This window comes from Bufo bufo, chromosome 11, assembly GCF_905171765.1.
Source record: "Bufo bufo chromosome 11, aBufBuf1.1, whole genome shotgun sequence".
Classification (NCBI taxonomy): domain Eukaryota; kingdom Metazoa; phylum Chordata; class Amphibia; order Anura; family Bufonidae; genus Bufo; species Bufo bufo.
Window position 1 is genome coordinate 41,018,671 of NC_053399.1, and position 27,357 is coordinate 41,046,027.

Sequence of the window (27,357 nt, forward strand, 5' to 3'; positions counted from 1 at the left end):
ATAGGCAATCAATAGAAACAAGTAGACAACCCCTTTAATGATAAATGCCATTTACTGAAGTGAGACAATCCCTTTAAGGGCATTCCCATAAACAATGAGACGTGAGAAAATCTATCCCACTCTCGACTGGGTAGGCCAGCTGTAAAATGGTGATTGGCGTTAGTATAGAGAACTCTATTTAAATCTTGGACCGGCTGAATTATAAAAAAAATAATATTTTGAATATTGTCCTAGAACATACATGTATTTTAGGCAAAAAATAGGCTTTAAAGGAGGGAGCTACGATCATTGAAACTGACATCTTAAATAACAAACCATGTAAATGAGTGCTCACCTCTGCCGAGCTCCATTTGCTTGCCCGGTCTTCTTGCCCTTTTTAATAATGCAGTAAGGACTGTCCATGCAGTGTCTACTTTGTTTCTTCAGTGTGATTTGGCAGTTTAGAGCAAAAATGGTCAATACTCTCCATCAGACTTCACAATGAGCTTTTGTGGACAGAGCCAATGAAAGCTGACTTGCTGGAATGAATGTCAATAGCTTTTCATGAAGGTGCAAACCACTTAGTTGTCGGTGGCTGCCAATTTAGCTTTCTCTCTTTGTGGAAAGGAACTCTGGGGATAAGTAACAGATCATGATCAAAATAATTGTCAGTGCGTCTGATAAAAAGGAGCACATTTACCCTATCTGCCAGCCATTATCAAATTATCATACCCCTGTCATCCTTACCACCCTATTGCTAACCATGTCATTTAGATGATTTTTTTTAATGGAAAAACAATGCGGTGAATACCTTTTTTATGATGTCGTTTTCCCTAGATATTGTAACCCGGAACAGCAGAATACAACCATGGTCAACCATTTTGGTGATGATCACCCCGCTGGTGGAAAATCCAGGCAGTGTATTAACAGGCACATGTGTCTTAATACATTTGTTGCATTTTCTGCTAGGTGCTGGAGTAAATATCTGGTGCCATGAGTGCCAGTATTGTGGAACAAGTATTGTTGAGTTGGGTGCGGGCAGGAGCCTCCTCCCATCCTCACCCTGCCTGGTGTAGAACCGTAGTACATGACCCCCCACTGTCTTCTCTACCCTGATCTCAATTGTTTATATAACAAATTGTAATTATGTATCATTATGTTTATGCATTAGTTTAGATTTGCACCATGTTCTGCAACGCTGAGCCATATCTAGTCTATGAATGTACATGCCCCCCTCTTCCGTTTACCAGTATATAGGAGGTGGTTATGTGCTTATAACATTTTTTTGCTCTTATATCTGAATTGCATAGATGGGCTTACAGATTGTAAATAGCTATTTTCCAGGCACTAAGTAAAGAAACTTTAGAAGCATTTATTGGTACTGAGTGCTCAATAACCTTAACCTCTTGACCTCCTATGGTCCTGCCTCTGCCTACTATATAGTCTATATGTGCAGAATATTTATCACCAACTAGAATAGCGCCCTGATGGTGTATCTCTGAGCCTGCCACCTCATCCTTGCAGGCCTATGGTGATTTGGCCCTACTGGCAATGCTATGCCCATTGGTAGATCTATCAGCAGGCAGCACACAGTGGGGCACACTTCACACTATTTCTGTTTAATTTATTCATGTTCATTTTGTGTCAAGCTGATTTCAATTTTCTTTAGCTAGATTTATTACCTGGGTACATACATTTAAGACTGGATTCACACCTCCATATCTGTATGACTTGGATGTGACCTTGGGCTTAACCGACCGGAACTTGCATCATCCTAGATTCCTACGATGTGAGTGCGGATCAGTTAAACCCACAGTCGGGCTGTGACACATCCTAGTAATACAGATGTATGATACGCTTCAAACACAGATGTGTGGATCCGGCCTTAGCAGGTAGAAAATGATGGGTCTTGGTTTAGACCAAATAAGTGTTGGTAAGAAATGCATCGGTTATTGGCATTGCAATATTCCATAGTACTTTCATAAATGTTTCTAAGGGCTCATTCAGACGGCCGTATGCTGTCCGCAAAAATGCGGATCTGTTTTTTTTGCGGACAGTTCAGCATGTCCGCAAAAAAACGGATTGCATTCAGTTTTTTTGCTGATCCATAGACTTCAATAGGGCCATGTCCTGATTTTCACTGACAAGTATAGGACATGTTTCATTTTTTTGCTGAGCCGTGCAATGGAAGAAAGGGCCTAATAGAAGTTATTGGGACAGCATCTAATCCGCAAAAAAACGGATCCGCATTTTTGCGGACAGCATGCGGCCGTCTGAATGAGCCCCAACTATAATGACGTGTGAATGAGGCATTATGAGCCCCAACTATAATGCCTCATTCACACGTCAGTGTTCGGTCTGTGACTTTGAGCCAAAACCAGGTGCGGCTCTAAACACCGAACAGGTACATCTCTTTCCGTTATACCTTATGTCTGTGGAGGCTCCAAGCCTGGTTTTGGCTCCCAATCACTGACCAAAACACTGACGTGTGAATGAGTCTTAACTGTGGCCACTAGCAAAATGTGCAATGTGTGCATGCAAAACAGTAAAAATAAACGTAAAACAAATCGAATTCACTAAATAAAAGGCAAAATGTAAAATAAAACCAAGTAGCAAACAAGTTGTTAAATTTACCCCATTTATTTCATATATATAATTTTTTTTTTACACCTTCTCATTTTACTCAAAAGCTCACTTAGATATATGGCAGAGGGTAATACTAAATAGGAGTTTACCGCAGACGGCACTGGAAGATGGCATGATTCTACATGCAGAGCATAAACTGTGCGTGCAAGCGACCTTAAGTAATAGCAAGTTACCGTATGGGAGCCAACCTTGGGGGAGCTAAAAAATATTTATGGCACTCTAAATAAAAAGTGCATTACTTGCTCCATTCTGCTCAGCTGAAAAATGACCATAGTACAACCTATAGCTGTGTGAATAAACACTTTCAAGCAGCCTCAAGCTTTCCCTGATCGAATGGAGTGCAAAGACATTCATTATCATGACTGGTCGGATATTATAGTCACTGACCCAGAATGGCCCCTAACCCCTTTTTTCTGGTGCCGGAAAAGAAAACACAGCTGTAGAAGGACTTAACCGGCAAAATAGGGCATTTTGGGATAGGCATATGATAATGCTCAGTCTTATGTGACGGCTACAGAAGTGTTGCCCTTTCCCACAGTCTAGTGTATTTAATTTGTCTAGATATATAGTATTGTTGTTTTGCTGCTACTGGAGTTTTTGAGGGTATTTTTTTCCACCACAAATAACGGTGCTCATCAGCAAGCCAAAAGGAAACAACAAAATCAATTAAATTTAATAAGACTAATTGATCTATGGTAGAAGGGAATTTTGTTTTCAAGAAGAACATTTTTTAATGCAGTATAGTCAGTAAGATACATTGTGTTTCTGTGGTTTCCAATACAGATTATTCCAATAAAGATTATTTGGTTCCTTTCTATTGATTTCAGGCTTACTAAGAAAGATTCTGGGAAATTCGTGGGCAATAGTAATATGAACTAGGATTTGTCATTACAGAGCAAATACCACGTATTTGGGAAAATAGTAAATGGGATTTCTCACTGTAAAATAAAACAAGCAGCCATGGGCAAGTCTTCAAGTTATCGAACGTGTGAAAGGCCGATGTAATTATTCCACCCATTGCCAATCACATTTTTCACAATGCATTAGTTGCTCCTGTAAGTGGTGGCAGCTTTCCTCCTGGAGGGTTCTCATGGCACTCATTGAAATACATTTCCAAATAATGGAAAAGTTCTTTCGCATGACTGATATCAATGTTGAAAAACTTTGCTCACCCAATGCAGTAATCATTCAGAAATTATATTCTTCACCTGGATTCCCTTTGTCTATTATTATATTTAGTCTTTTTTGTATTTCACAATTGAACCTAAGTCTTTTGAGCCTAACAAATTAAACATATTAAAACATAGGCAGTATAGCAATAAATGATATGTACAAGTGGTAAGTCATAAGTAAGAGTAGAGGGTATCTAAACTGTTTACATTGTCTATAGTGTCTATCACCAGCTCTATTACTCTATGGGGAATGATACTCTGAGCTTTGGTCATCAGCAGTGTCAGTTTCTTTAGTTTTTACCCCTATACGTCACATCACTGCATTAATTATCACTGTGTTCATTACCTGTGTAGGGTGACATCACTGTGTTTATTACCTGTGTAGGGTGACATCACTGTGTTCATTACCTGTGTAGGGTGACATCACTGTGTTCATTACCTGTGTAGGGTGACATCACTGTGTTCTTTACCTGTGTAGGGTGACATCACTGTGTTCTTTACCTGTGTAGGGTGACATCACTGTGTTCGTTACCTGTGTAGGGTGGCATCACTGTGTTCATTACCTGTGTAGGGTGGCATCACTGTGTTCGTTACCTGTGTAGGGTGACATCACTGTGTTCGTTACCTGTGTAGGGTGACATCACTGTGTTCGTTACCTGTGTAGGGTGGCATCACTGTGTTCGTTACCTGTGTAGGGTGGCATCACTGTGTTCGTTACCTGTGTAGGGTGGCATCACTGTGTTCGTTACCTGTGTAGGGTGGCATCACTGTGTTCGTTACCTGTGTAGGGTGGCATCACTATGTTCGTTACCTGTGTAGGGTGGCATCACTGTGTTCGTTACCTGTGTAGGGTGGCATCACTGTGTTCGTTACCTGTGTAGGGTGGCATCACTGTGTTCGTTACCTGTGTAGGGTGGCATCACTGTGTTCGTTACCTCCAACAAAACTAGAAAGTCTCCGATATGTTGAATGTCACTGTTGCTCTGCAGGTCCTACAGTGAAGTGGGTATAATTCACACAGTCAGTCATGGTATTTTTCGGACCGCACTGCTTAAAGTCCTCAGGAGGTGTTCCTTTTTAAGTTGGGGTCAGATGCACCTTCAAACATAGGAAAACATCAAAATCCACACCGATCGCTCTCCTTCTCAATGAGCCATAATCTGAATCATCAGAGAGGTCGCACAAATAGTGAAGTACCTGGTTTGCCCCTGACTAAGCGTGAGCGAAACCCGGGTCGGGCAGGAACACGGGGGATATCCAGTGTTTTATGATATGCTTTAAACTCTATTACGTTTGTAAGTATAATAAATCTTTTATGATTTGACCTTTGTTGACGGTACTTCACAATTTGTGCGACCTCTCTGATGATTCACAGAATGGCTCATTAAGAAGGAGAGCGATCGGTGTGGATTTCGATGTTTGAAGGTGCATCTGGCCCCAACTTAAAAAGGAACACCTCCTGAGGGCTTTAACCCCTTAAGGACCGGGCTCATTTTCATCTTAAGGACCAGGCCATTTTTTGCAAATGACCAGTGTCACTTTATGTGTGAATAACTTTAAAACGCTTTTACTTATCCAGGCCATTCTGAGAATGTTTTTTCGTCACATATTGTACTCCATGACACTGGTAAAATGGAGTAAAAAAAAAAATCCTTTTTATTTATAAAAAAAATACCAAATTTACCAAAACTTTTTAAAAATTTGCAAATTTCCACGTTTCAATTTCTCTACTTCTATAATACATAGTAATACCTACAAAAATAGTTATTATTTACATTCCCCATATGTCTACTTCATGTTTGGATCATTTTGGGAATGCCATTTTATTTTTTGCGGACGTTACAAGGCTTAAAAGTTTATAAGCAAATCTTTTTAGAAGCAACATTTCTAAAACCCACTTTTTAAGGACCAGTTCAGGTCTGAAGTCACTTTGTGAGGCTTACATAATAGAAACCACCCAAAAATAACCCAATTTTACAAACTACACCCCTCAAGGTATTCAAAACTGATTTTATAAACTTTGTTAACCCTTTAGGTGTTCCACAAGAATTAATGGAAAATAGAGATAACATTTCAAAATTTCACTTTTTTGGCGGAATTTTCCATTTTAATAATTTTTTTCCAGTTACAAAGCAAGGGTTAACAGCCAAACAAAACTCACTATTTATGGCCCTGATTCTGTAGTTTACAGAAACACCCCATATGTGGTCGTAAACCGCTGTACGGGCACACAGCAGGGCGCAGAAGAAAAGGAATGCCACACGGTTTTTGGAAGGCAGATTTTGCTGGACTGGTTTTTTGACACCATGTCCCATTTGAAGCCCCCCTGATGCACCCCTAGAGTAGAAGCTCCAAAAAAGTGACCCCATTTTAGAAACTACAGGATAGGGTGGCAGTTTTGTTGGTACTATTTTAGGGTACATATGATTTTTGGTTGCTCTATATTACACTTTTTGTGAGGCAAGGTAACAAGAAATAGCTGTTTTGGCACCGTTTTTATTTTTTGTTATTTACAACATTCATCTGAAAGGTTAGATCATGTGGTATTTTTATAGAGCAGGTTGTCACGGACGCGACAATACCAATACCTTCTTTTTGGTTGTTTGTTTCAGTTTCACATAACAAAGCATTTAAAAAAAAAAAAAAAAATGATTCTTTAGTGTCTCCACATTCTCAAAGCCATTGTTTTATTTATTTTTTGGGGGCGACTGTCTTGTGTAGGGGCTCATTTTTTTCGGGATGAGATGACTGTTTGGTACTATTTTGGAGTGCGTATGACTTTTTGATCGCTTGCTATTACACTTTTTGTAATGTAAGGTGACAAAAAATGGCTTTTTTTACACAGTTTTTATTTTTTACGGTATTCACCTGTGGGGTTAGGTCATGTGATATTTTTATAGAGCAGGTTATTACGGATGTGGTGATACCTCATATGTATACTTTTTTTTATTTATGTAAGTTTTACACTAATATTTTTGAAACAAAAACAAAAAAATGTTTTAGTGTCTCCATATTCTGAGAGCCATAGTTTTTAGAGTTTTTGGGCGATTATCTTAGGTAGGATCTCATTTTTTGTGAGATGAGATGACTGTTTGATTGGTACAATTTTGGGATGCATATGACTTTTTGATCGCTTGCTATTACACTTTTTGTGATGTAAGGTGACCAAAAAATGGCTTTTTATTTTTTTACGGTGTTCACCTGAGGGGTTAGGTCATGTGGTATTTTTATAGAGCAGGTTTTTACGAATGTGGTGATACCTAATAAGTATTATTTTTTTTTTTTTTACATTTAACACAATAAAAGTATTTTTTAAACAAAAAAAAAAAACATGTTTTAGTGTCTCCATAGTCTTAGAGCCATATTTTTTTTTATTTTTGGGGCGATTGTCCTATGTAGGGGCTCATTTTTTGCGGGATGAGGTGACGGTTAGATTGGTACTATTTTTGGGGGCATATGCCTTTCTGATCGCTTGGTGTTGCACTTTTAGTGATGTAAGTTGGCCTTTTTTTTACACAGTTTTTATTTTTTATGGTGTCTATCGGACGGGGTGGATCATGTGATATACTTAGAGCCGTTCGTTACGGACGCGGCGATACCTAATATGTGCGGTTTTCCTTTTTTTTTTTCAATTTGTTATTAAAAAATCAGGGGAAAGGGGCGTGTTTTTTTTTTTTTTACTTGAAATTTAATTTTTTTATTCAAAACACTTAAAAAAAAAAAAAAACTTTATTTCTGTCCCACTCTGGGACTTTACTTTTGGGTGTCTGTAACCTTACATCTGTATTGTAATGCATTGCCTGTTAGTGTATGACACTTAGGCTGGATCTTCTCAGCTCCTGTAGAAGGCAGGTCCAGATGCCATGCAGGGCATTGGGCAGCCTCTGCACGGCATCTGGCTGCCTTGTCACGCATCGGGTCCCCGGCACAGCAGCGCGGGGACTCAATGCGATCACTCACCCGCCGCAAACCACTAAACAGCGATGCTGGCGGATACCGCAGGGGCCCGCCTACCAGGGACTGCCGAACCTCTGCATTGATCGGGCTCGCACCGTTCCGGTGCCCGCTTGATCATCCCGCCGTGCATGTACGGCGGAATGCATTCTGGCAATGCATCCCCCGCCGTATATGTACAGTGTTCTGCGTTAAGTGTTTAAGCAGCGCTGTCCGAAAAACGCCAAGACTAACTGTGTTCATTACCTGCGTTGGAGTGACATCACCGTATTCTTTACCTGTTTAATTTGACATGACTGTGTTTACCTGTGTAGGGTGACATCACTGTGTTATTTACCTATGTAGTGTGACATCACTGTGTTAATTACCTGTGTTGGAGTGACATCACAGTGTTCTTTACCTGTATAATTTGACAATTTTACATCACTGTGTATGTTACCTGTGTATCACTAGTTTCATTACTTGTGTCACATCACTGGCTTCATTATCTGTCTAATGTGACGTCACTGTGATTATTATTCCTGTCTTGTTACTTCACTTCAGTTAATAATCATAATTAATTCCTCAATCTTTACCTGTGCATTTACATTGGCTGACTAAGCAGGCAGTTATCAGGAACAAACCGTTTCTTCCCCATAAGTGCCTGATCATCAGAGGAGGTGAGAGCTGGATTTACTTGAAGCAATCATCTCTGCAGTATGGGATGAACAAACCCCATACATACTCATTATTTCTGGTCAGCTGCTGTTTACACAGTGCAATCTGCTTCCTAAAACAATTATTTAAGTGTCGGCATCAAACACTGCCTTCACCTGATGAATAAGCGTTTGCTTATTCATTGGGTGATCGGCGGCATATTTACACAGTTTTTTTTTTATATCGGGAACTAGCGTTTGTACGAATGTCTGTTCCTGATAATCACCTCAATAATCGTTCCATGTAAAGGGACCTTAAAAGGGTTGTCTGCTTTTTTATATTGATGACCTATCCTCAGGATAACCAGTGTAATATTTGAAGACCGCACCAACGTCCCAATCATATATAAGATGCATGGTTACCAGCGGTCAGGCTCATCCCTGTTCCAAACTACAAAGAATAAAGAAGATTCTAACCAGCGTCTTCTCTTTGCAAGTTTATTCCAGTCCACACATAAAAACAGGCAACGTTTCGGCTTATTCAAAGCCTTTCTCAAGCCATGGCCAGCCATGGCCGTCATTGTTGGCCCAGGCACCATGGCCAGTTTCTTACAGCTGATCGTTGGGGCTGCCAAGAGATTGACCCCCTCCGATATAATATTGATGGCCTATCCTAACCTGGAAAACCCTGTTAATAGAGTAGGAAAATGATAACAGACAAGGAAAAGCACTGCACCAGTCTGTCCTGTTTTGGCCTTATCAGAGTCTCTCACAGTTTCCGACGACGCCAACCTTGCCAGTATCGTCTGTTTCTTCACCACCCTGGCAGTGCTCACAAGTACTACTACAGCATTGAATCTTCTGAATATGTTCCACTCAGGATTGCAAGCCTGTCTAGTTTTTTTTCTTTATGGACAGCCCATGAAAAATGAGGCCATTGGGGTTCTGTTCATGATTACAGTGTAAACTGTGTCTTAGACATCATGGTCAGACCTTTAATTACCTAATATTTCATGAACTGTCCATGAAAACAACAGACACGATGAGGCAACCATGATCCTACCATAAATATATAGGCTTCTCTGACAGGAAAGCGCTTCACTGTTTATCAAAATTGCTCATAGATTTTTTATGGCAAGTAGTCTAGGCAAGCAGACATTAATGAGGTAATTGCCTGGCTTCCTTCTTAAACTGTTGTCAAATGTATAACTGTTTCTTTAGGGTGGTATGTAAATCTCCAAGCCTGGTGGTTTATCACTTCTTCACTTGCCTTTGATATCCAGTGATGTAGGCTGTACACTTTGTAGCCAACTCATGTATATGTCCATCAAGTATTTACCCATGTCCTCACGCACATGGGTCCGTACTATGGACCATATTAAAATGTATGTACTATGGGGTGTCTTTCTGGACTTTATGCATAATATAATGCAGTGGGTGTGGACCTCAAAGGATTATTTTTTTTAGGGCATCTCCTAAGGGTGTTATCTAAGTGGTCCCCGTGGTGTTCACTCCTCTACAGGGATCTAGTCTTCGCTGCAACCACCATATTGCTACCACTTGGAGAAGCCTCTGTTCAGTGACAGCTGAACTACATGGGTCATGAGACACTGGTGAATGGCATCAAAGGGGACAGGCAGAATCCTGGTCAGTGGACAGACAGAAGTCATGATATTCAGAGTATTTTCAATCCTATAAGCAGGCCAAAGATTGGGGTAGGCAGCACAGGGTCAGTACGATAAGCCAGTGGGAGTTCAGGGCAGGTGGAACTGGTACAATACAGTAAACAGGCAGTAGTCAGGCACAGAAGATCAAACTGCAGAAAACACATTTTTGCAGAGACTAGTCAAGCTAGGAACCTTATTGCTCAGGCACCCTCCTAAAGTGCAGGGCTCCTTAAATACACAAGAAAGGCTATCCATAGGGTCGGGATAGATTAGGACATACATGCGCAGTATAGGACGTGCCCTGTGGATAGAGAGATGCAGCTAGGAAGTGAAAAGGCCTCAGAGGCCTAGCATGGCGTGGACAGAGGTAACGGAGCTCCAGTAGCGGTGCTTATTGGGAGGGAACAGGAAGATGCCAATGGGCATGGGCCACCAGAGCACAAGTGCGAATGGTGAGCATTCTGGCAGTGAGATGCCACCATGCACAGACAGACCGTGCTACACATAAGGCCTAAATCTCTCACTTCTATTCAATCTTGACCTCAACTTCATTGGTTTTGGGGGGTGGTTCCTCTGCTTCATGGAATATCTCATGCGCCAAAAACCTCAGTTTCAGAATGTGCCCCGTACCAAACTTGATACCTGAAATACCACCTGATAGTTGTCTGATTGGCATTTAGTCATTCCTTATCATGCCCCTTCCTTATCAATATCTAGCATTCTTATTTATAATACATACTCATAAAAAATTAATAATGGCAGTTCTTGTTTTTATTCTAAGTTCATAGATTGAGCCCCAACTTCAGTGATGTGCAAGGTGATGGCCTACTTACTAATTAAAGGGGTTGTCCAAGTTATATTTATTGATGATCTATCCTCTGGATAGGTCATCAATATCAGATTGGCTGGGGTCCGACACCCGGCACCCCCGCCGATCAGCTGTTTGAAGAGAAGGCGCGCGCCGTGCCAGCGCTGCCTCTTCTTCATTGTTTACCTTCTAGCCGTTGCATCTGCAGCGGTGAGCAGGTGTAATTACACCCAAGCCGTCCCATTCATTTCAATGGGACGGATCGCTTCTATACACTTGTCATCAATAAATAATATAACTTGGACAACCCCTTTAACATTCGATTTTCCAGATTCTTTTTAATGAAGTCAAATAACACTCCCCCCCCCCCCCCCCCCCACCCGGAGAAAAAATCATGCCATACCTGCCTTATATCTTTTAAAAAGCAAAAAATTATCTAAATAATACATTTCTTTCACAAAAGAAAGTGATTGAACTGAACCGAGCTATTGAAGGTAACACCTAATGATAGCTTACTCGCGTGCTACTTATGTAAAAGTGTCAAATTCTTTTAGTGTTTAGGCGTTCGGAGCAGTTATTTTAAATATCGGTGATTCATGCTGTGACTCAGTTTATCATTTTATAGTCTGATGTGCCGTCTTCTTGTTTCTTATATAACAGTACTATGGCCGTTCATTGTGTATCTTTAGTACCTTTCACATACACTGACATTGTGGCAATTCTCCACTGCTCTTCTCAGAACACATTTATGACCTTGGTAGAATTGGAACCAGGTATTTTAAAGGAACTGTTCCTCCTTATTCCATATCTCCTAAAATTGTTCCCATTTGCATTATGCGCATCACAGGAGACTGGAGTCCTGCACAAGGATGTATAGACTTAATGCAACTACAGTAGTGGCCAAAAATTTTGAGAATGACACAAATATTAGTTTTCACAAAGTTTGCTGCTAAACTGCTTTTAGATCTTTGTTTCAGTTGTTTCTGTGATGTAGTGAAATATAATTACACGCACTTCATACGTTTCAAAGGCTTTTATCGACAATTACACGACATTTATGCAAAGAGTCAGTATTTGCAGTGTTGGCCCTTCTTTTTCAGGACCTCTACAATTCGACTGGACATGATCTCAATCAATTTCTGGGCCAATTCCTGACTGATAGCAACCCATTCTTTCATAATCACTTCTTGGAGTTTGTCAGAATTAGTGGGTTTTTGTTTGTCCACCCGCCTCTTGAGGATTGACCACAAGTTCTCAATGGGATTAAGATCTGGGGAGTTTCCAGGCCATGGACCCAAAATGTCAACGTTTTGGTCCCCGAGCCACTTAGTTATCACTTTTGCCTTATGGCACGGTGCTCAATCGTGCTGGAAAATGCATTGTTCTTCACCAAACTGTTGTTGGATTGTTAGAAGAAGTTGCTGTTGGAGGGTGTTTTGGTACCATTCTTTATTCATGGCTGTGTTTTTGGGCAAAATTGTGAGTGAGCCCACTCCCTTGGATGAGAAGCAACCCCACACATGAATGGTTTCAGGATGCTTTACTGTTGGCATGACACAGGACTAATGGTAGCGCTTACCTTTTCTTCTCCGGACAAGCCTTTTTCCAGATGCCCCAAACAATCGGAAAGAGGCTTCATCGGAGAATATGACTTTGCCCCAGTCCTCAGCAGTCCATTCACCATACTTTCTGCAGAAGATCAATCTGTCCCTGATGTTTTTTTTGGAGAGAAGTGGCTTCTTTGCCGAACTTCTTGACACCAGGCCATCTTCCAAAAGTCTTCGCCTCACTGTGCGTGCAGATGCGCTCACACCTGCCTGCTGCCATTCCTGAGCAAGCTCTGCACTGGTGGCACTCCGATCCCGCAGCTGAATCCTCTTTAGGAGACGATCCTGGCACTTGCTGGACTTTCTTGGACGCCCTGAAGCCTTCTTAACAAGAATTGAACCTCTTTCCTTGAAGTTCTTGATGATCCTATAAATTGTTGATTGAGGTGCAATCTTAGTAGCCACAATATCCTTGCCTGTGAAGCCATTTTTATGCAACGCAATGATGGAGGCACGCGTTTCTTTGCAGGTCACCATGGTTAACAATGGAAGAACAATGATTTCAAGCATCACCCTCTTTTTAACATGTCAAGTCTGGCATTTTAACCCAATCAGCCTGACATAATGATCTCCAGCCTTGTGCTCGTCAACATTCTCACCTGAGTTAACAAGACGATTACTGAAATGATCTCAGCAGGTCCTTTAATGACAGCAATAAAATGCAGTGGAAAGGGTTTTTTGGGATTAAGTTAATTTTCATGGCAAAGAAGGACTATGCAATTCATCTGATCACTCTTCATAACATTCTGGAGTATATGCAAATTGCTATTATAAAAACTTAAGCAGCAACTTTTCCAATTTCCAATATTTATCTAATTCTCAAAACTTTTGGCCACGACTGTAGTCATCTGTCACCCTTGGCCAGTGATGGTGAACCTTCAGAGACCGAGTGCCCAAACGGTAACCCAAAACCCACTTATTTATTTCAAAGTGCCAACACAGCAAATTAACCTGAATACTACAGTCCAGTATAGTATATCTTCCATGTACTTTATTATTTAGCTATAATAACCTGCTTACATTCAATGCGCTGCCTGTGCCGTTTATAGTGCGCCCTGCTCTGATGAATGGCAGGAAAGGTCTAAGGCACATTGGTACACCATACTTTTTCCAGGGTGCAGGTGCCCACAGAGAGGGATCTGAGTGCCGCCCCTCACACCCGTGCCATAGGTTCGCCACCACTGCCCTAGGCCTAGGTAGCCAGATTTTCTTTTTTGTTTTTACATGCGTAGTGTTTTGTGTAATCATATAAAATCAATTTGTTTTATAGATATGTTCTTGATAGTTTTTCCAAAATTAGTTTAGTTCTTACATACCAGTACAGCATAGAGGCCCATCTCATCTCTAGAGATGAGCAAAGTTTTCAAAACTTCGATTCGGAAGCTTCGCCAAATTTTCCCCAAAATTTTGAGATTTGATCCAAATTAATTTGTGTCAAAGGGCGTTAAAAATCTGCTATTTTCCGGCTACAGGGAGCGTGCATCTCGGTGTACATCAGTTCGCACTTCACTTATTTGGTCAGTTACGGGTTCATAACTGACCAAATAAGTGAAGTGGGAACTCAGCCTTACAGGTCAATGTTAGCGTCAGGTATAAAGGACTTAGGCTACTTTCACACTAGCGTTCGGGGCTCCGCTTGTGAGCTCCGTTTGAAGGCTCTCACAAGCGGCCCCGAACGGATCTGTCCAGCCCTAATGCATTCTGAGTGGATGCGGATCCACTCAGAATGCATCAGTTTGGCACCGTTTGTCCTCCGCTCCGCTCAGCAGGCGGACCCCTGAACGCAGCTTGCAGCGTTCGGGTGTCCGCCTGGCCGTGCGGAGGCAAACGGATCTGTCCAGACTTACAATGTAAGTCAATGGGGACGGATCCGTTTGAAGTTGACACAATATGGCTCAATTTTCAAACGGATCCGTCCCCCATTGACTTTCAATGTAAAGTCAAAACGGATCCGTTTGCATTATCATGAACAAAAAAAAATATATATATATTTTTTTTTTTTGTTCATGGTAATGCAAACGGATCTGTTCTGAACGGATACAAGCGTTTGTATTATAGGTGCGGATCCGTCTGTGCAGATACCAGACGGATCCGCACCTAACGCAGGTGTGAAAGTAGCCTTAATTGTGCAGTGGCCCAAGATTCTACTATAGAGTGAAAGAGATCTCCTTTTATACCATCTGCTTATTCCACATAGATTGCTAGAGAACCAGTACACGCTTATACAGGTATTAGGCCTATGACAGAGTGGAGAGGGTGTCAGCAGTAAGTTTGTGTCGACTTCACAGTTTATTTTTCCCTTGCTCTAATCCGTCACAAGAGCAATCCCAAAAATAACGTGAAGACCCCAAAATCTGTAGTATCAGACCGCTATATCACCCCAATTACAGAATCAAGGATTAATGGAATTACTTATGTATAAAAGAATGCAAACAACCTAAAATCAGTAGTATTAGACTGCTTTTTAACCCCAATTAGCGTTACACTGTTCAATTGGCCCCTGCACTCTCCCTATAGTGTGGATAAAGTCTCCCTATTATCTCCCTACACTATCTCTAAGCTGTCCCTAAAAGTAATATTTTGTAAATAAAGTCTTTCCTAATCACTGTCCCTGGGCGCCACATCTCTCCCTGCACTAAGTACACAGTAAAATGGAGGAGACCGGCCAGGATGAAACTTTTTATAGGGCTGTGACATCACAGGGGCTTTCTATCTGCTGATTGGCTGACTGTACTGCATTATGGGTGTTCCTTCCCGGACTTCTTACTTTCACTTTGTAACATGTGCAGCAGCCATTTTAGAAAAAATCTGATTCGTCACCACGAATCGAAAGGATATTCAGATTTGTGACTAATACATTTTTTTCTGAAATTCGGATAAAAATCCACTTCGTCAACTTCGATTCGCTCGACACTACTCCTCTCTATACAGTATGTGCTGTTAGTCTGAAGGATTGTGTCAGAGATGTCTAATCTTTGTCCAAAGGATCTTGAGTGCACTATAGACAGATTCAACACCTATTTATAATGGGATCGACCAAAGGTGAAGCTCATTAACCCCCACTGTTGATTTCTAATCGGATATTTTAAGTGTTAGTCTTTGGAAAGGGTATTGTCACACACAGGGAGTGGGGTAGTGACCACTGAACTCCACCCTCACCCCTGTCCCTGCCTACTTGCCTCGCAAGTCCTAGCGACAAGGGACAACTGGTCGACAAACCCTTAGCTAGGATAGTGCAGGGAAGACAAACAACACATAAACAGAAAGGTCAAACAAGCCGCGTCAAAACCAAGAGAGCAGAAAAGGTACCGGAGGAGCAAGCAGAGAATCGTCAGGACAAGCCAAAGTCAAACCAGGAGAGCACGCCAAGACCAGAGGATGAGACGGACGGGAAATCGGAAGCCAAGCAGGAACAAACAAGCAAACAAACCAGGTGAGTCTCATGCAGTAAGGACCCCAATAACAGGCAATCTGTGGCAAGCAGATTGCCCGTTTAAATAGTGCAGTAGTGGAGTCATGTGATGTGGCCAGCGTCGCATGTCTTCTGAGTTCCAATGCAGCCTATACAGCCGAGCGATCAGCTCGGCACTCAGCCCCAGTGTGAACGGGCAACGCCGGGTGCGCTGATGACGCAAGCGTGCCTCGGCCGTCCCTGCCTCCTGGAACCACGCACAGAGCGCATCGTGACAGGTATTCCAGGATTTTCGTATGGCTTATTTTCAGAATAGGGCTTCACTATCTGATTGGTGGGTGTCTGATCACAGCAACCCTACCATTCAGCTGTTCTGCAATAGCTGCAGCGCTGGAATTACACATCTCTCTCTACTGTATAGTGTACAGAGCTGGTTACCGCAGTGCTGCTCCCAATGAAGTGAATAGGAACAGCAACAGTAACCTGCTCCACCCTCTACAAAATGGGCCAAGCTAATGCAGAACAGCTGATCGCTAAGGGTCCACTGTGTCACACCCCTGCCGATCAGATATTGATTGTTACAGTGGTCTGTAGCAGTGTAAATGAATCAAAGGTGTAAATAATGTAAAAGTATAAATAATCACAAGTTCATAGTAGTAGTTGGACAATAGCTAAAACAGTGTGTATACATACGTGCGTACAAGCACACATACACGCATTTATATCTGTATATATAGAAAATTGTTTGGATGCGTGGATGGATCAATGGATGAAGACAAAAACATAAACACAAGCATAAACGTAATATATATCCATAAGTAATAGATTGGTTCAGTGTTTTGACTGGATGATTGTTTACACAAATGATAAAATAGAGGATAAAAGTAAAAAATAGATTAAAAAAATGGCTAAAGGATATAGATAAAATGTATTATAGATCTAAAAAATAAAATAAAAAGCTGACACAAACCCTATTGGGGGTATATATTGCTGTGTAGGACGGTTTCCTGGTTGTGTACAGGTCTAAATGTACGCAGGAACAGATAGGTAAAAGTACATGGTTTAGAGTGTAGATGAAATATTATCCAGACGCCCCATTATCAGTTTACCTATATCATTTATCACTATAGATTAAACTTCTACACCAATGCTGACCAGAAGTTATAGAAGCAAATAACTATATGACGTGGCAACAGGCCAGTAGTTCATATTATTATATGCTATTGTGTGTATATATATATATATATCCTATCCAGATGATAGCATTTTACTTTGAGTTGAAATTCTCAAATAATTGTTCCTTTATGAAAAAAGGAAAAAATATTATTATTATTCTCCCCCTTGCAAGGGACTCCCTTCATCTACACTCTAAACCATGTACTTTTACCTATCTGTTCCTGCGTACATTTAGACCTGTACACAACCAGGAAACCGTCCTACACAGCTATATATATACCCCCAACAGGGTTTGTGTCAGCTTTTTATTTTATTTATAATCCATTTTATCTATATCCTTTAGCCATTTTTTTTATCTATTTTTTACTTTTATCCTCTATTTTATTATTTGTGTAAACAATCATCCAGTCAAAACACTGATCCAATCTATTACTTATGGATATATATTACGTTTATGCTTGTGTTTATGTTTGTTTTTGTCTTCATCCATTGATCCATCCACGCATCCAAACAATTTTCTATATATACAGATATAAATGCGGGTATGTGTGCTTGTACGCACGTATGTATACACACTGTTTTAGCTATTGTCCAACTACTACTATGAACTGTGATTATTTATACTTTTACATTATTTACACCTTTGATTCATTTACACTGCTACAGACCACTGTAACAACCATATGTTTTTTCAGACTTGATAAAGGGGTCCTGAGTAGCCCGAAACGCGTCGTCTTTTCAAAATAAAAAATCTCGTATCCAAGCTCGGGTTGTGATTTGCGCCTTAAGTCCATTGGCTCGCCGCACGTATCCAGTGCAGACGAGACCTTTTTTTTTATATATATTCCAATACCCACCAAAGTCGCGGTTTGGCCCCCGCCCAGGGTTGTTTCGGACACCATCCGGCAGCACCAACCCAGACAACCTCAACTCTTCGAACCTCCCTCCACCAAGGTTGCACCACAATCAGTGCAAACCAAACCAGGTGAGTAACTTCACTCATCTTGGTTAGGGGGAAGGGACATCTATCTGTTTACCCTCACCTATGAGCGTCTTCTCTCCTCTCTTGGCCATCTGATCAGATATTGATGGCATAGCCTGAAGATAGTTAGTAGGATCAGTAGTAAAACCCTGGCTGCGTTCACATATCTGGTGATCGTTTCCAGCATGCTGTTCTCACAGCCTGCTGGTATTCATCAGATCTGGCATTGCTGAATTCAACAGATCACCGCCGGATCCCTATTGACTGCTGAAAATGCTTTTTTTTTTTTTTTTTTTTCTCGATCAAATTCGATCCATATGAATCTATCTATTCACTATCTCTACTCTAAAGTATCTGAAATAAAAATTGGAATAACTTTTCAGGCTACTGTTTGTGTCTGCAGCATCTGAGTAGACCTATCGGTTTCCATGGTTACAGACTGCAAACAAACCCTGCGTAGTCTGATCTGCAGTCATACCGTCATCCATCTGTCAACTATTTATTATTGATGTGGCAGGTTAGAAATAATCTGGGAGCAGATCGAAAGGAACATGGCTGCAGTATTAGACTACAAATGGATGTTATACAGTATATTACCATGGAGACACACTGTTCCGCATAGGTGCTGTAAACAAATACCAGAAATGGATATTTAATTTATGCCTGTATGTAAAGTTACTGTATTTTTGTTAATTTAAGATGCATTGTTTATTATCAAGAACTGTTTGCCTTTATTGTTAGAATTGCAAGGAAACCTGTATTCGTACTGTGTCATATGTTTATAGAAATCAATGCTTCAAAGCTGCTTTAGTTGATTTCTTGGTCGGCTCCCTCATAACAATACACGCCATGATACCTGTCATATATTCCTTTCACTCTTCTACATATACCACAATTACCTGTTACTTGTAAGTTTTCTGCTCGCTGTAGGCAGCCTGGCTTCTTTCATGTAGGCAATTACACTATTATCCTCTGCGTATTCTGTCTTGCAGCATGTCAATGTTACTGTAAGAACACTTGAATTATATATCTGCCACCACAGTATCTTCAAAGTGTCATCTGTCACATTCTTCTGAGCTGTACAGATGATCTAGATAAACTACACAATCTACAAAGAATATTAATTCATCTGGGAATAGCCACTTTAAAGAACCAGGAAACCAGGCAACCGAAATACATGTTGGGTTAAGTAAGAGAAATACAATGGCGGACAACCTGTGCCACATCGACAACAATAAAAAAAAATATATGTTTCAACATTCGCTTAAGAAAAATAAAAATAAATCTAAATCCTATACAAAGTAAAACCTAAAGCAGATAAAATAGAAAAGGAAAGAAAGGGAACAAGTGGTCGGTAATCACCAGTGTACTCCAAAGCACTGTAGAGGTTGTCTCCACTCACCAGGAGTCTTACAGTCTAATTTCCCTATCAACGATACACACAGTAGGCCCTGATTTATAGAGAGCTTACTCACCGATCAGTATGTTTTTGAAAGTTTGTTCGGACCCCATTGGGCACTGATTTACAATCCAAATTATGCAAGATAGATAATAATTTTGAATTTTAGTGCAGTGTTTCTGAGCCCATTCAAGCCAACTACTGTACCCTCAAGTGACAAGAATTTCCAACCCAGTATCCCAAGAGAGCCATCGGTTATAAATATTAAGATAAAAAGACTTGCACTGCACTGTGGTCAGAGTTCTTGCCATCAGAACGAGTGACACAATGAATATCCCTAATGGACCCCATTATAAGTTGGCCCATCACACACATTGGTGGCATATCACTAGGATATGCCACCAATGTCAGATGGGTGCTGGTCCCACCTCTGGGCAAGCTTTAAGAGCTGGCATGCTTGGTAACCAGCAGTAAAACATTGCTGGAGGCCTGGGTAGCCTTACTTTTCTTTGCTAGCGGCATAAACCCCAGAGTACCTGAGGTGTGTACCACCTGAGGTGCAGGTTGTGAACCACTTTTTAGGCCTCATGCACACGGCCTTTGGGCGGCCGTGGCCGTATTGGGTCCGCAATTCCGGAGATGCAGAACGGAGTCACGGAAAGGAACACCAGAAGCAAAACAGAGTGCTTTTGTGGTGTTTCTTTCCGTGGTTCCGCACCGCAAAAAAATATAACATGTCATTTTTTTTTGCGGTGCGGACATACCATGGACCCATTCAAGTTGAATGGGTCTGGTCCGCTGCACGGATGTTGCCCGTGCATTAGGGACCGCAATTGCACGCTTGAACTGGTGCGATATATGAATAGCACTAGATTGGTGTCACAAGTTTGCATTGTTGGTATAATCAGCTGAAGGGAGCTGGAGACCGCAAGCCAAACTTAACCCTTGGTCTAGACTTTAGTTTTGATCATTATTTTGCGGTTAAATAAGTGATTAATTATCGGTACATTGTTACCACTGAATGTTTGACTACTATAATTTATACCTGTCTGATGCCTATTAGGACATGTGTTGAGTGTCCCCTGATGAGCCCGACTTATTAAAACGGGCAAAACGCGTTGGGATGGGGCAAAGGGACCTTATATATGCGTTGGTTACTTTTAACTATCGAGGTACCGTTTCTAAAAAATACTAATAACATACAATAGAGTGTAAAGTGTACTTGGCGTCTGTTGGACAATTGCTTTGTTCATAACTGTGGGTATATGAATTCCATCATTATATATGAGTAAATATATTTTTTATATATTCCGTATTTATTATTTTTTGTATATCTAGATTAGGCCACATCATCAATTATAGGCCACCCGATAGGGTGGGCCGGTATCATCTGGTTTCAGGGCCATCCTAGGGCATATAGGAGGTTCCTGAACATGGGATAGCCCCTATCGGGACGGCCATTCCGTTTTGTAAGCAGGGATCAATAGTTTAAGGGGATTAGTAGGGAGAGAGCCCCGTGTTTATATAACCACCCTGCCTATAAAACTGCCCCTTCCTATATCATGGAAGACTGACGACCATTGTATCCCGACTATATGTATTATTTGTTGTTTTGTTCAATACGTGCTACATGTGGGGTTATTTTAATATCATAATAGAATAAAGGTTACGTTTATACTATAGTGGTACTCTGTGACAGTGACCCTTATAAACCAGTTTGTATATGTAAGATGGCTGACATGAAAACTGAAGTCCCTTGAGATACTTTTATTCAATTAGTTGGTTAAGTAATCAATACTTTTGTCCATTACTACAATTACTGACTGTCAAAGCCTCTGGGTGCAGAGAAAAATATGCCGCGCATTGAAGTTGAATTAGATTTGCTTAGTAGCATTAATTGCTTGTCATTGACCCTGATAGGTTAAGCTTTCATCGGAAACAGAGTGGATGTATGTTGGGCAAAATTCAGCTAAATGGTTGCATAGACCTAAAATATAGAGAAAATATACAGGTATGATATGCTTTATAAAAACAGACACACAAACATGGAATATATTGGTGATGATGCTGTGTAACTATGTTGAGTGTGGTTATTAGCCATATGGCCACTGCATGGTGCCTCCTTATAGGAAAGAATTATGGAGTTCTTCTCATATAGAATATCTCTGGAATATGGCATCCAATGGAGCATGTCCCAAAGACTGCAGTGGGTGCATGGCATCACACAAGGCCTAGCTGTGACAAAAACATTTGACAGCCAGCTGTTTACCCCGTCTATTTGGAATCTATAATATTACATTCGGGGCTTTGTGCAATTTTTTATTTTATTATTAATTGACCATGATAATAGAATTGTCTGTGACATGACCTGGCTATGAATGTTCATTAGTTTGCCTTGGTTGTGGGACACAGGAGTCACCTCTGATATGGCAGAGTGCTTTAACTAGACTCCTTATTATGACCTGCTACTCCTTGTCATTGACTTGCTGCTGCTCATTAATAACGTACAGTACGTGACATAACTTAATTTTTCTTTCTTCTCTTGTAGGTTTCATAGCGATCTGTACAGAGGATTACCTGGAATTATAGCTCCCAAATCAAATTTATGTATGGCTTGGTTAAAGTTGCAGCCCCTTGCATCAACTTTTCTTCACTTTGGACTTGTCACATTCATCTTGCTTTTTCAAAGTCCTCAGGTTCATGCTGTTTCTGCAGGCCACCCTCCAAGCAGTCCACAAAAACAAAACTACTCCTGCACTGGATCCTTTGACTGTAAGGCAGGTGTCATTTTGCCGATATGGTACCCAGAGAACCCTTCCCTGGGAGATAAGATTGCCAGAGTTATTGTGTACTTTGTAGCAATGATCTACATGTTTCTTGGCGTGTCCATCATTGCAGATCGTTTTATGGCATCTATAGAGGTCATAACATCACAAGAACGGGAAATCATAATTAAAAAACCCAATGGTGAGACCTCCACAACGACTATTCGAGTATGGAATGAAACAGTCTCCAATTTAACCCTTATGGCACTTGGGTCTTCTGCCCCTGAAATTCTTTTGTCATTAATTGAGGTATGTGGTCATAATTTTGTTGCTGGAGATCTTGGTCCGTCCACCATTGTTGGGAGTGCAGCATTTAACATGTTTATCATAATTGCTATTTGTGTCTATGTCATACCTGATGGTGAAGTTCGCAAGATCAAGCATCTTCGAGTATTTTTTGTGACTTCAGCATGGAGCATCTTTGCATACATATGGTTATATATGATCCTTGCTGTGTTCTCTCCTGGAGTGGTGCAAGTGTGGGAAGGTTTGCTGACATTGTTTTTCTTTCCTGTATGTGTTGTTCTTGCCTGGGTGGCAGACAGACGTCTTCTTTTCTACAAATATATGCACAAAAAGTATCGGACTGACAAACACAGAGGGATTATGATTGAGACTGAGGCAGAGCACCCAAAAGGGATCGAAATGGACGGCAAAATCATGAACTCTCATTTTCTAGATGGAAATCTGTTAAACATGGATGGAAAGGAAGTAGATGAATCTCGCCGAGATATGATAAGAATCCTTAAGGATTTAAAGCAGAAACACCCGGAGAAGGATTTAGATCAGTTAGTAGAAATGGCAAATTATTATGCCTTGTCACATCAACAGAAAAGCAGAGCATTTTACCGAATACAAGCCACCAGAATGATGACTGGAGCAGGTAACATTCTGAAGAAACATGCTGCTGAGCAGTCAAAGAGATGCACCAGCTTACAGGACATATGCTTGGACGAATCTGAAGAGTTTGTGTCTAAGATCTATTTTGATCCATGCTCCTATCAATGCCTTGAAAATTGTGGTGCTGTCTTGTTGACTGTTGTAAGAAAAGGTGGTGATGTCTCCAAGACTCTGATGGTGGACTATAAAACTGAAGATGGTTCTGCAAATGCAGGAGCTGATTATGAGTTCACAGAAGGAACCTTAGTGTTCAAATCTGGAGAAACCCAAAAGGAGTTCTCAGTTGGGATTATTGATGATGACATCTTTGAAGAAGATGAACATTTCTTCGTGAGACTCTGTAACATACGAATAGTTGATGCTTCAGAGCCAGTGGAACCCAATACTTTTTGCTACCCAAAAGCAGTTTTGGTCTCTCCCTATGTGGCCTCCGTTACTATACTGGATGATGACCATGCTGGGATTTTTACTTTTGAATGTGACATCATACGTGTTAGTGAAAGCATTGGTGTGATGGAAGTTAAAGTTCTTAGGACATCGGGAGCTCGGGGCACTGTCATTGTCCCTTTTAGGACAATTGAAGGCACTGCAAAAGGTGGCGGAGAAGATTTTGAAGACGCATATGGTGAACTGGAATTTAAGAATGATGAAACTGTGTAAGTAATATTCTTGATTCCTAGATTGCTTAGTACATTTCTATATTATCTTGCAAATGTAATTACTATAGTTACTGAATGCTTTCAAAGGGATAGCAGTTAAATATAGTTCTATATTACAGCATTTCTTGAGCAAATAAACCTAATGAATTCCAATGTATTTTTTGCAAAAATGTACACCTAGAATATTATAATATTATTCAAAAATCTATTTCATAATCATTTTCTGTTGTATATTATACTATAGATAAGACCCATGGGGTTGTCTGTTGGTTTGTTGCCTTTTTTAGCAATAACATAACGGATTTGACATTTTTGCAGATTTGTTCAGTGAACTATGATCTTTACTTTCGGCTTATTTAGCATCTTCATTTTATCTTTGTCTAAAAAACGGTTGTCACAAATTTGACTCGACTGTTTAAAGGGAGTCTGTCACTGGGAAAAGTCACTGTTAAACCACTTACAATGCCTTGTAGGTGTAGCTGAATATAATGACACCTTTCACTGAGTGGTCCATTGCCTCATCTTGGAGAAAAGGTACTTTTCATCCTTAAGCAAATGAGCAGTTAAGTGCACTGAGGGTGGGTCAAAGCTACTTTGCTCCTCCTTCCTTTGTCAGAACCTCCCTCTTTTTGATTGAAAGGGCCACACTAGATGATTAAATCAAAAAAGGAGAAGGTGGTACTGGCAGAGGGAGCTGGAGGAGCAAGGGTGCACAAAGTGGCTTGGTGTTGCCCACTGTGCACTCTATTTGCATATGGATAGAAGTACTTTTTCTCTAGAATAAAGCAACTAATCATTACATATAGCTGAGCTAGTCCTATGAGGCATTGTGCCTGATGTAACAGTGAATTTCCTAGTGACAGACTCCCTTCAGAAATTAATCCATGCTGGATTGTGAGGCATGCAAGTTAGCTTTTTTTGCAAAAAGAAAAGAGAGCTGTGCCTCTGGGGCTATCAGCTGAAAGTCAATGTACTGGACTTTTTAAACAGGCCTTTAAACATAATTTAGGATTATAGCCAAGCCAGTACCTCATCTTTTGACAGCTGTTTTGAGGTGATCGCCCCTTGTCAGTGCAGAGCAGAAAGAACTAGCTTAACCGGGTGAAAGGTCTTTGTTGGGATCTGGGATTACTATTTCTCCATGTGGAGAGTGCCTTAGTAGGTATAAGGAGTCTTATAGGCCATGTAATGCTCCACTGGGGAAAACGGTATGTAAATTAGTTTTTTTTCCAAAAAGAAAAGAAAGCTGTGCCTCTGCTGCTCCCAGTTGGAAGGTAGCTATTTTATAAATCAATGCTCAACATTTTAAACAGACCTTGAAACATAACATACCGTAGGTTTATAGCCAAGCCAGTGCCTCATCTGCACACACTATACAAACTAAGGCTACTTTCACACTTGCGCTTTTCCTTTCCGCTATTAAGGTCCGTCATAGGATCTCAATAGCGGGGGAAACCGCTTCCGTTTTGTCCCCATTCATTGTCAATGGGGACAAAACTGAACGAAACAGAATGCAGCAGAATGCATTCCGTTCCACCGCGAACAGAATAATGCTGCAACAGCGTTTTTCTGTCTGCGATGGAGTTCATGACGGATCCGTCTTGGCTATGTTAAAGATAATACAACTGGATCTTTTCATAACGGATGCAGGTGGTTCTATTATTAAAACGGAAGCGTTTTTGCTGATCCATGACGGATCCAGCAAAAGCGCTGGTGTGAAAGTAGCCTAACAAGTTTGGTCTAGTCTTAAGGGTGTTATCCTGGCGATCACCTGGTTTTCACTCTTTAACCCTTATACAGGGATCTAGTCTTCACTGAAGGGGACCCACCAGGCTGCCACCTCTTGGAATAGTCCGGTGTAGTTAACAGATGACCCTCAGGGGTCAGAGACACTGGTGCAAAGCACTGAGGGGGTTGAGCAATAATTTTTGTTCGGAAACAGGCTGAGGTCAGGACAGGCAGAGTTTTTGCATATCCATAAAACAAATCCGAAGTCAGGCAAGGCAGAATTTAAGCATATCCATAAAACAAGTCCGTGGTCAGGGCAGTCAGCAGAGGATCAGTTAGTAAACATACGTGGGCAGAAAGATACAAAAAGCACACATTCACTAGGGCTAGCACACACAAGATTACCTAAAGCTCAGGCAAAGGAGAGATCCACGTACATACTGTATCTGCTCTTCCATCAAATAATACTTCCTTGTAGAGTCAATATGATCTGGGGCCATTAGGAATCATTAGGTGACTGTTTGTTTAGTACATTTCTGTTGGCCTTTCTGGCGGCAGCTATATGAAGAATTCGTCTAATCCTGTGATCATGGCAGTAATGAGGAGTATGGATTTATTCTATATGTTTATTTAGTAACAGAGCACACCGACTGGTTCTCAATTAGATCTGTGCAGTCAATCTAAGCAAATGTTTGATTAGCTGTCCTGGGTCATTGCACATATACCTTGGTAAATAATCCATAAATTAGAGCATAATATGCAGCAATAGGCTGGTTTTTAGATGGTCGTAATACTGCCACATTTAAAGGGAACTTGTCACAATGAACATGGTGTCTGAGCTGTAAGCAGCAGCTTATAGAGCAGGAGAGGTGGAACAGATTGTTATATAGTTTTATGGGAAAATTTTTGTATACCATAACTTGTATTTTATTATTTTAAATTCCTGCTCATTCTGATCTGTAAAGTCCAGGAGGCGGTCCGATCAGTGACTGACAGCCTTCCCTCCATGACTGTGTATACACAGATAGCTGTCAATCACTGATAGGTCCGCCTCCTGGACTTCAAAGCCCAGAATGAGCAGGAATTTATATGAAAGAAATGCACGTTATACTGAATCTTTCCCCATAAAACTATACATCAATCACTAATCACAGCTCCTCCTGCTCTATAACATGCTGTCTGCGGCTCAGGCACCATGTTCAACGTGACAGGTTTGCTTTAAATGTCCGTATAACAGAAATTCACCTATATTAGGCGTATTTCTGCCGCAGATTGTGGTGCAAAGGTTATTTGCGCCGCAATTGCGACTTTTTCACTTACGCAGGTCTAAAAAAGGGGGAGGGGCGGGGAAGGGGACGGGCTGGCAGGCCTGTCTCATTTATCATTTTCTACGCCGGTTTTTATTTTTATAAAAAGATGGGACATTTTTTATTTTACACATAATATGCAGTATGTCATAGTAGTGTCACAGTTATGGACTGGGGACCACACCTATTGGACAGGATAGGCCACAGATGTGCAATAGGTGTGGGTCCTCAAGACGGGACGTCTCCTTGTTATGTGGCTGCCATGAATGGTGAGGTGGCTGCACGTGCACTCTCTGTTCACTTCTCTGGCAGCTACGAAAATAGCTGAGGTGGAACCCACACCCACACAGTTATGGCATATCCTATGAGAATAACCCTATGAGGTGGTTTTCCCACCTTACATATTTGTGGTATATCCCATCTGGAATACCTAGCTACTTAGGCTTCATGCACACAACCAATGCCGTTTTTTTGGATCAGCAAAACACGGATAGCGGAGCG

At 41.0% G+C, this 27,357-nt stretch overlaps 1 protein-coding gene across 3 annotated transcripts in view; it reads left to right on the forward strand.

The window, feature by feature from the left end:
* The window catches only part of SLC8A3 (solute carrier family 8 member A3), a 309,897-nt gene that overhangs the window by 93,229 nt on the left and 189,311 nt on the right, over positions 1-27,357 (forward strand). For all 3 annotated transcript variants that reach the window (XM_040412161.1, XM_040412162.1, XM_040412163.1), the window contains exon 2: positions 21,986-23,818. In XM_040412161.1, the coding sequence (XP_040268095.1) occupies positions 22,047-23,818 (1,772 nt within the window). In that variant the 5' untranslated portion in view covers positions 21,986-22,046. The remainder of the gene's footprint in view (positions 1-21,985; positions 23,819-27,357) is intronic.